This window comes from Silene latifolia, chromosome Y, assembly GCF_048544455.1.
Source record: "Silene latifolia isolate original U9 population chromosome Y, ASM4854445v1, whole genome shotgun sequence".
In the NCBI taxonomy this organism is placed as follows: Eukaryota; Viridiplantae; Streptophyta; class Magnoliopsida; order Caryophyllales; family Caryophyllaceae; genus Silene; species Silene latifolia.
Window position 1 is genome coordinate 323,463,792 of NC_133538.1, and position 11,386 is coordinate 323,475,177.

Below are 11,386 nucleotides of genomic sequence, written 5' to 3' on the forward strand. Positions count from 1 at the left end.
ATAGTCAAGATCCGTTGAGAACGATCATTCGGTGAGAACGGTGAGAACACCAATCATAAATCAACAAACAAAAACTCTCGTCACTCATCCCGTTCAAACATCACCACCAACTTAACAACTAGCTTTCCCCAATCAAAGCTGCGTACGACGACCCGATTCCTCCGTCGACGCGTTTCCGCAACATCTTAATCACCACGAACCACCGCTCTCTCTCAGGCGCTCGCCGTGTTTTCATTTCATGCGACATCCTCGGATACTACGCCCCGATCAGAATAACCGCGCCGATAATGGTTGGAGGTTGTTCTCGGCAGCCGTATGCTACCGCAATCGCTGCCGTAGTACCGACGTTCACCACGGTCATCGTTGTCGTTCGCATTTCTCGATGTCAACTGTATTTGTTCGCCTTTCTCAATCTTCCCTTTTCTCTTGTCCAGTTGTCATCATAGTTTGCAGAATTCTCCTCTCCTATGATGGATCCATGAATGTCGACACTAATGATATTCGTTGATTGAATTTATCGGCAAATTCTGTGTGTGATTTTCATATTGATTTCAAAAATTTGTGTGATAATCGATATTATGTTTTCGATTCATTGTTAGGAAATTGGAGTGATAATCATGTGCAATTATTTTAATAAGCTAAATGATGCTAGAAGAATACGTCAAGTTGATTTAGAAGGCCTGACTTCTTCTTTATACTTCAGGGACATTGAATTGAAAAATTAATTATTTTAATAAGTTAAATTGTTTTAAGAAGACGTAAATTTGAGTGATAATCGTGTTTCTAGATCACATATTAATATCTTATGTATCGAAATAATTTGTATTTTTTTATCACATAATCGTGTTTCTAGATTACATTATTAAAAAGTGTATATAGAATTCTGGTAAAAAGTGTAACTAGGATAATCAAAAGTGTATCTGAGATTTGGTAAAAAAAAAATGTATCTATGGTATTAAAAAGTGTATATAGAATTCTGGTAAAAAGTGTACCTACGATAGTAAAAAAGTGTATCTGAGATTTGGTAAAAAAAAAAAGTGTATCTATGGTATTAAAAAGTGTATATAGAATTCTGGTAAAAAGTGTACCTATGATAGTCAAAAGTGTATCTGAGATTTGGTGAAAAAAAAAAGTGTATCTATGGTATTAAAAAGTGTATATAGAATTCTGGTAAAAAGTGTACCTACGATAGTCAAAAGTGTATCTGAGATTTGGTAAAAAAAAAAAAAAAAAAAAAAAGTGTACCTTGTATATTCACATGAACATAGTGCGTTCTCACCGAGTGTTCGTTCTCACCGGATCCTAAATCTATATATATATATATATATATATATATATATATATATATATATATATATATATATATATATATATATATATATATATATATATATAGTCGGGATCCGGTGAGAACCCCTAAATATTTGAGGATTGAGTAACGGATACAATATCGCGCAATAAACTAAACAATATCACTTAAAAAAAAGGTAACAAAACAGACACGCACGCCTTTTGAAATTCATAACCACAAGCAATGTTTTTTTTCGACTTCTCACTTTCTCTCTCTAAAAACTCAAAAAACCACTAAAATTCCCGATTATTAACGCGAATCAACAACAATTTACGAAAAAATACTAATCATTGTTCAATTCAATTGCATTTTGACCGAAAATCGTGTACAATTTCTGTCTTAATTCTCTCGAGGACTTCAATTTTAGTGAAATCATTGTTAAAATCGAGTATTTGTTAGTTTAAGTATCAAAATTATTGATAAACTTCGTTAATTTCCAATAATTTTCATATAATTGTACAACTTCGTAGTTGTTAATTGAATGTTTTTCTTTACGATTGAAATTGCATATTTTCCTCTTTAAATCTAAAATTAGCGTCGAATATTGTGCGACTGCAAAAATTAGGGTTCGACATTGTTCGAAGTGCAAAATAAGTATTTCGTATTGTTTTTATCAATTAAGAATAGGTTTTAACATATTCAATGAAGAAATTTATGTTTAAACACTGTTCCATTGTTTATTTGTGATATTCAAAGTTCGACATTGTTTAATTGTGAAAAATTAGGGTTAAAACTGGTTAAAAAACTGTTTAATATAATAAACCGTTTAATTATTCGTTTGAACACTGTTCGATTGTGAAATTGAAAGTTCAAAATTGTGTATTTGTCAAAATAACGGTTGTAAATTGTTTGGATCGCGAAAATTAGGGTTAAACGTTTGGTTAAATGTGAACGAGTACAATTTCATAACACCAATTGAATTTGTTTGACAATGAGGTCCATGAATTGAGAGTTTCGTCAAAGACAAATGAATAACGTTGATATATGTGTTGGCAATGAGGAAGACAAACTTGTAATCTCATTTTGTATGGTCTCGATATTGAATCAATATTAGTGGTACTGAATCTTCATGAATTTTGTGTAGTTCTATTATTGATAGTGTTTACAGAAATACGAAACTGTATACTCCTTTAAAAATACTTATTACCAGTGGCATACAATAGTGATGTTGTTTTGAATAAGGTGTGAAATTATGTCTAATGAAGTGTGATATTGATTCAGCAGAATGGACTTGACAGCTTCAAAACAACCTGAAAAAACATACACGGGAAAGAGGAGATCAAAAAATGATGAGGTTGAACAACCAAGCAAGAGGTCAAAAAATGGTAATGAAAATAAAAGTAAAGCGATTTAAATGGTGTTACAGGATGAAGTTGAAGAGCATCCTGCCGTCAACAAAAAAAGGGCCAACCATTAAAAAAGAAATCAAAGACTGATAGAAACAAAGTTGCCGAATTGGTGGTACAGGATGCAGAGGTAGAGCAGCCTGAGATAAAAAAGAAGAAGGTGCAACCGTTTCAAACTAAATGTAGGCCACTGAAATTGGTTGAGTTGATTGCCAACTTAAATGAAGAACAAAGGAAGGTCAAGTTTCGATGTTGGCTTTGGTGGATTGTTAGAGTTGAAACTAACAAAAATTCCACATGGAATTCTGAAATTGCTGCTGAAGGCATTTGATCACACAAGCAACATGTTCAAAACAAAAAAATTTGATTTCCTGTTGACGAAAGACGATGTGCATGACATATTTCAACTTCCTCGACAAGGTCGGAAAGTGGGCGTCTCTCACATGGGAAACACCACTGCTGTGACAGACACAAAGCTGAAAAATGCATGGAGGGCAAAGTTTGGATTGGAGAGTACTTGACTCAATTATGGTCAAAGATGTACATGAAAGACTGATGGAATGTAATGATGCTGGAGATGAATTTAAAAGAATGTTTGTAATTTACAGCATGTCTATTTTCCTAGCACCGTCTTCAAATAAATCTCTGGACTTGAAACTGGTAAAGGCTATTCAGCATGTGACAAGGATAAGCCAATTTGATTTGTGTGAATACGTATTTGAGGAAATGGTTAGAAGTGTTAGGGTGTTCAAAGAAGGGGGAAAGTCAACTGTCAGTGGATACGTAATAGTTATTATGCTAGCATATATGCATAGGTTCGATTTCAAGGGTGATGTTTTGGAACACACTTTACCACTCATCCAACATTGGGACGATAAAAAATTGTCAAAGAGAGTGGATGATGAGAAAAAAACAGATCTTTGGGGAATGCTCCAATATCAAAGATTCAAGACTCCCATCCGTCAAAAACAAGAAGTCCCTAAAAAACACCATATTCTTCAAAGCACTCCAGAGATATTACTGACTCAGACGTCTGATCATGAACCTGAAGTGGAAACAAAAGAGGGGTATATGATGGTGAAGTTGCCTAGTGGTGTTGAAACTGATGAACAAATCAGAGCAAGGGCAATGGATGTAAGCACTAATGAAATAAATTTCTAACTGATAATTATTTTAGCTATGATATTAAAATATTATTGTGATATTGTTTTTGAACTAGTGTGATATTGTTTTGAGTCTGCTGTGATATTATTATGATATTAATATTGAATAAAAGCATTTGCTATCTGATAATTATTTTAGATATGATATTGTTTGATATATTGTATGATATTGTGATATTGTTAATTGATAATTGTGATATAGTTTAGAAAAGCAAATGATATTGAATAACAGATTGTTGTGATATTGATTTAAAAAATGTTATGATATTGTTTTTGCACTAGTGTGATATTATTTGTAGTACGCTGTGATATTTTTATGAAAGTTGATATTAAAAACCTTATTATTGTGTCATATCTTCTTATTATCTAAGAGTCTATTTTAGTGTTTAATATATTTATTTTGTAATTTGGCAAATATGCTCATGAAATTTATCTACGTATGAAAAGGGACAATGAATTGTTCATAGGTAGGTATGTACGTAACATGAGAAAACTGATCACTATGAAAGCAAAAAGTTCAATGGGTGAAGCAACTACATCTACACAATCTGGTGCGAAGGTAGATGGTGCGGAAGATGTTGATCCTAACGAACATGCTGCTGCTAAAGAAGAGGTTGAGAATCCTGAAAACAGTACAACAGAGACTCAAACGCTGCCTTTCATGAAAGATGTTGGGTATCATAACTTGATGGACATGTTGATAGCGAGGTCATATGAAATGAAGAAAGCAAAAGAAGGGATGCCATCATTTGATGTTTGGACTGAAATGTTGAAAGTGCAATACAAGGAATTGAACAAAAAATACGGTGGATGTACAGATAAAGATCTACAAAACAATGATGATGACTTGGCATGTGATGACAAACAACAGGATGATGATATTAATGATGTTACTAACTTGGACAGTGGTGATGATGAAGACCAAGATGATGGACTGGATAATGACATGAATTCAAAATTGAATGATGTTATATCCAGTATTGGTGTAGGAGTAGGAAGTCCCGTTGAAGAGTTGAATCGTGATACACTAAATCAAGAAGACGGTGAAAAAGAGTGTGGAAAAATAAATGAGGAGACAGATGTGTTGACACAGCTTGATGAAAGTGTAATCAATGTTGGTTTAGGAGGGATCAAGACTGTTGAGAAGGTTAACACAGATAAACCAAATGAGGGCATTGAAAAAGAGGTTCAGGAAATGAATGAGGAGGCTGCAAAAAGGGATGGGAATACAGCAAATATTGAGGACGTAACAAATGTTAAGGAGGGAATTGGAAAAGATGTTGAGGAAAATGTTAACAATGTACCAACTGTTGAGGACCTGAATACTAAGAACGTGGAGTCTGGAAAAGAGGCTGGGGAGAAAAATGATGATAAAAGTGTGGGGTCTCATATGAAGGAGGTTCTTCCAAATGTTCAGTTGAAAACAGAGAGAACGTGGAGCATCAATGACTATTTGTTACACGCAGACAGAATGAACAAAATACCTGAATCGGCAGATATGGTACCTCATAATTTGGGGTGTACTATGGACTGTGGTTTGCAAGACAGGGATGCTGCACTTGTCTCAGATTTCATGGTCGACAGGACCATTTATTTGAGACTGTCTTGAAGCGTCGGAAGGAAGTCATGGATTATTGCTTCCTTACAGATCATGCGATTAAGAAGACGTAAGTTTATTTTTTGAATGTAAGACATTAATTAATCTACTACATAAAAATAATTTAAAAACTAAAATGCTATTTTTTTTGGAAAATGGTACAGAGAGATTGTCTGTGACTTTGGTATTTACCATAACATACCAAAGAGCGATATTGAGTCTTTGTTGCCTGACACTAAAATAGAAGCAGTGGTTATTGAGGCATGGGCAATATTGCTCAATCAGTTTGAAATGGCGCCAAAAGACAGCAATAGACCGACAAGGATTTTCTATGGCCTTGCCCACTCGGTATGGGAAACATAAACCTCATGTGTTCCTTGTGTTTTAAATTACGTGGAAAAATCACAACACGACTAATCAATTCCGTTATAAACAAACAGGGTGGTATGGAGAAAATCTTACTTGTAGATGAAGAAAATGTTGATGAACCGACAAGACCAAGGAAGACGTATGGAGGACATGGGATATGTGGTCAAATCAATATAAATACCACCAATTTAAATTCAGATATGGTAAGAATTTAAAAGTACTTTTAGTTCGATCTTTGTTAAGTTAATTTTCTCGATCTTTGTTATGTTAATTATCCGATATTGTCGAAGTAAGTATTGATATTGTTTTTTAAATCAGGTAGCTATTTTAGTTGTGATATTGTATTATATATTCTGTGATATTATTACTCATTACTTGTGATATTGTATGCTATGGTCTGTGAATGACAGTGTTATTTTCTATAAAATATTTCTATAGGTGTTCATACCCTTGCTATATGAAGACCACTACATTTGCGTCTATATTGACACCAAGAGGGAAAAAATGTTCTACTTGGACAACCGAGATTATGATCATTTTGAGGACGAGGAGCATGTACACCTTGCTCATTTAACTGTAAGTACTATATTTAAAAATAAGAACTAAGGATATAATGCTTTTGTTAGCTAAAGATTGAAATTTGATAGTTATTTTTATAAACATAAACAGGGGAGTTTACGGGCACTACCTCAACAAAGAAAAGGTTATGCAAGTGGGGCGAAAGTACAGGACTATGTGCTGACAAATGTCGCCTTTGATTTGCAAACAAAAGAGTTGAACCTGGATTGTGGATTATTCATGATGTTCCACATGATGTTTTTTGTGGGTGAAGATTTTAAATGTGAACTGAACGATGAAAAGAAGAGGCAGTTGTACAGGGGGGAGATTGCAGCAACGCTTGTGTTGAGCGATTTAAATAAATGTAGGAGTCAGGTCCTGAGGAAGGTTACAAACCTTAATGCAATCAAAGGGACACTGTTACCTAAATTAGTAGCAAAGAGGAAAGCAGCAAGCAAAAGAAAGAGAGGGAAAGGTGGGAAAAAGAATGTTCAAACTCCTGTAAAAAAAAAGGTTATTTTCTTCAACACTGACTTATTTTCATTATATATAAGCATTATATATTCAAATAACAAAAATAAATATTTTTGTAGGTGTGGTAGAAGATGGTTCTGCAGTGTGGTGGGAAGCGAGGGAGGGGGAAATCGGATGGCCTTGGGAGCACATACAATCGGTGTGGCGGATTCTAACGTGGAGGTCGTCTCAAGGTTTATGAAGTCTAACAAATCACTGTGTGCAAAGATGTTGACCATGAGGAAACAAGTGCTTGACTACTTCCTATTGGACGACCACAGTTTCCCATTAGAGTATGTTTACGATACTTGTTTCTTAAAGAGTGTGATATTGTTTTCAGAGTAGTGTGATATTGTTTGCACTATTTAAATTTGATGGTACTTTTATTTTATCATAACTGCTATTTTTTGTGATACTGTTTCTTAAGGGATGTGATATTGTTTTTAGAGAAGTGTGATATCGTGTGCACTATTTTAATTTGGTTTGTGTTAATGTTTGGAGCAAACAGGTGGTTGCCAAATTCAGTAATGATCAATATCTTGTCAGAAACGATATATTGTCGTTGCTTCCAAATGAGCATGTCAAGAGCAATGTGATTGAATGTTGGTCCCTCATTCTGAACCATATTGAGCACACAGAAAAATGTGAAACAAGTGTGATGTTTTTTGGGATTCGACACATGGTAAGTCATCCATTTAGTTTGATTAAATATAATCACTCTTTAAAACAAAAATAGGACTTGTAACATATATATTCAAAACAGGAAATTAAAACCGAAGGAGCTGGAGACAGGGAATTGATTAAAGAAAAGATGGTCGAAGAATGGGACGAATTCATTAGAAGAAACACGATTCCTGTAACCTGCAAGCAGATCTGGTTTTTATTCCAATGGTATGGAAAGAGCATTATTTCTGTGTTTGTATAAATTTCAAAACCGAGACAAGTGGAAGTCTTTGGACAACACAGAGTACCCCGATCGGAGCAAACACAAATACACAAAGTTGCATATTTGGTGGTATGATTAATTGATAGTTCTTTAAAGTATTCTTTGTATAGTAACATTGAAATAATGGATTTTCTGTGTTTGTGAAATTATTACTAATGGTGAACCGTAATATTGTAGGCGGAGCACATGAGTGACTACTTAGCAAAGAAGAACGTGGAAAGAGCAGATGATATAATAACGTTTGATGTTGTCAACATCAACTTCCCTTGGCAAAAGACAGAGATGAACAATACTGAGTCTGGGAACTTCTTAATGATGCACATGATTCGATATGAGGGTGTAATGTTTGAAGCCGACCAACCAAAAAGTGTATAAGCGATACTATCGGCTAGAAATGGCAAAGCAGATTGCTTTTAGCGACATAAATGAGAACAGAACACCTTTGATCGAAAAAGTAAAAGAATTTTCAGATGGGAAGGATGAAATATGGAAGACATTGAAGTAACAGAGGAAGAACAACGAAAAGGCGAAAGGGAAGCAGAAAGAGGAAGTACCAATGGCAGAAGTTCAAACAAAAGAGAATGCTGATGTTGTTGTGGAGGAGACAAATAAAGAAGATGTTCGAAACAAAAAGGAGGATTGTACTAAGAAACCGATTATTAACACAGAATTGCCAATTCTTCGGCAATCTCCTAGGAAAAGGTAAAAACAATTTAAAATTGTATATACAAAAAGATAGATAGTAATTAGGACAAAGGTATCCAGAAATAATAAATGACTGTTGGTATGGATATGCTTTACAGAGGAGCTGATTCCGGAAAAGATGGTGGAGATCGTAGGAACGAGCCCGCAGTAACATACAAACGTGGTAGGATTAAGACCGTTGCAAATCCGAAGAACCGCGGTAGAGGAAGAGGAAGGAATTAGGACTACTATATTTGTTAGAACGAAGTTGTAATTAAACTAAAGGGTATGTAATGGTAGTACAAAAACGAATTTAATGGTAACTTTTTATAATGGTAAAGTAGTGATGGCTATTTTGGATGTCATCTAACTATTGCTAAAGTGTGATATTATTTCACGTTTGGTGTGATATTGTGTAATAGTTGCTGTGATATTGCTTCTCAATATCACACATGGCTAAAACAATACCACACTGTTTACTTTTAAATATCACTATGGATATGGAATGTTAAATCTCACGTTGATATTGTTTTTAGAATGTTGTGATATTGTTGTGTACACAGGTTAATATTGCTTCTCAGTATCGCACAGTATGTTAAACAATATCACACGGATGTCTAAACAATATCACAATATGAATATGTTAGTTTAAGTCTTACGTTGATATTGTTTTCACTATGTTGTGATATTGTTGTGTACACAAGTTGATATTGTGTTAGAAAACTGCAGAAGCATATTATGAACTGCCATATTTTGACAACACACAAAACACAAGATGTGAAAATCTTAAAGCAAAAGGCATATATAGTAGTCCTGATGTAGTGATACTGTTTAGAGTAAGATGTGAAATATATAAATGTAAGGTGTGATATTGTTTCTCAGTATCAAAAAATACAAAAACAAGACAACTGAGACAAATAAAATAATCAAATATTCTCCGAGTACGAGTACTTTCTATGTAAAATAAAGTATAATTTATACTTTAATGAATGTTGTGGTCTATATTAATATACTAGTCATAAAGAATGTCGTCTATTTGCTGCTGCTATAATTAATGAGCGCCATCAACAAAAACTCCTTCGACCGATCAACTATCATCAGCATCATCCTCATCTGAACTACCCTGAAAATACAAAAAGGTCAAACAGTGATATTATTTTATATAAGGAGTGATATTATTTCAAATGAAGTGTGATATTGTTTCTATCTCAGAACAATTACAAACAATATCACATTCTGTTATCCTCAAGCAGTGATACTGTGTACTACAAAAGTGTGATATTATTTCTAACAAGATGTGGTATTGTTTCTAAAATTACCAGGAAAATATAAAAGAAAGTTGAGACAGATGTGTTGACACATTCTGTTATCCTCAAATAATATCACATTCTGGTATCGTCAAATAGTGATACTGTTTAGTATAAGATGTGATATTATTTTTAATAACATGTGGTATTGTTTCTGACTCGTGACCATACAGCATAGATAAAAAGTTTCATACATAGACTGTTCATGGTGAACATACCTTATTGTCGGTATCAGGTACAAAAGCATTAGGACAGTTATGTTTATCATGGTGAGCCATTTGTTTGCAATTACGATAAAGCCTTTTAGGGTTCTCTGCTTTAGCTTTGCATTGTTGCTTTTTGGAGATCATTCTCTTCCCGCTACCCTTGTTCTTTGCCTGATGAGGTGGTAAAATCCTCACCTCAGTTGAGGAACTGCACCCAAGAAGCATCTCTAACTCCTGCTCTTTGGTCATTGACTCTGATTGCGGATTGAGTTTCACCCTGAATTGTTTAAGGGTGTCAACAAGATCAGTGATGTCCTTCGTAGACACATTCTTGAGCACACTGATGGTCGCGTAGAACTCTGACAATAACTTGCACATTTCCATCTTTCGTAAATCAGTGGCATCAAAATCCTCAATTAACTCATCATGTGGACCATAAAGAGGGATCTTATGTGCATTCTTGGTCCACCGCATAAGAATGTATTTATCTGGCAAAGTGTGGACTTGTTTTCCAGAGTAAACCCAGATAATGTGTCTACAAATAATACCCTTCCTGTTGAACAACTTGCAAGAACATTCAGCGTCATTCGTTAGAGAATTGTAGACGACTTGGTAGGTCTTCTGCGTTCTGGCATCAGCAATACCAATTAATTCTACACCGTTTGCAGGTGGTGTGAAGCCACCAACACTAAGGGAACAAATAGAAGCAGAAGCTTCTACTTGAAAATCTGAGAAAGCATCATTTGTATAAACCTTGGAAGTATGAGCTTCCAACTTAAGAGAAGTCGCTAATTGTGGAAGAGTACAATCATCGTCTCTATCAAGTTGTTTTTGAGTATGGCGCTGTACATCAATGGCACTTTGAAACCGCATCAAGAATTCAACAAGTGTACCATGTGCATTTTCAAAACGCTTGAAAAAATTATTCTGACTCTCAGAACGTTGAGTTGTTCGTAATAGACAACCCATAGGAACATCACGAAAATAAGTTGGGATCCATTTCCTACTTTTTCTAAACATGGTTGACAACCAGGAATTACCGTCAAGATTATGCTCATTGACCAACTGACACCACTTTTCTTCAAATTCAAGAGGTTCTAACTCAAAGATCCCAAACAATAGCATTCAAACGGTGACAAAATCAGTCTCTCTCGAAATTGCAGGCCCAACCTTATCAGTAAGCTTTTGCATGATATGCCACATGCAATATCTGCGCTTAGCATGTTTGAAGACAGCACGCAAACCCAGCTTTATTCCAGCACACTGATCAGTTATTATACAGTGTGGCTCTCGCTGTCCCATAGCATCAAGGAACTTTTGAAAGACCCATGTGAACGAATCTTCAT

General features: G+C 34.8%; 1 protein-coding gene across 1 annotated transcript; it reads right to left on the reverse strand.

Moving 5' to 3' along the window:
- Positions 1-9,614: 9,614 nt before the first annotated feature.
- On the reverse strand, positions 9,615-11,165 carry LOC141631308 (protein FAR1-RELATED SEQUENCE 5-like). Its single transcript, XM_074443997.1, has 3 exons — positions 10,053-11,165; positions 9,753-9,836; positions 9,615-9,650 (listed from the first exon to the last, which is right to left on the reverse strand). The coding sequence occupies exons 1-3, from the start codon at positions 11,163-11,165 to the stop codon at positions 9,615-9,617; spliced, it is 1,233 nt and encodes a 410-aa protein (XP_074300098.1).
- Positions 11,166-11,386: the final 221 nt, after the last annotated feature.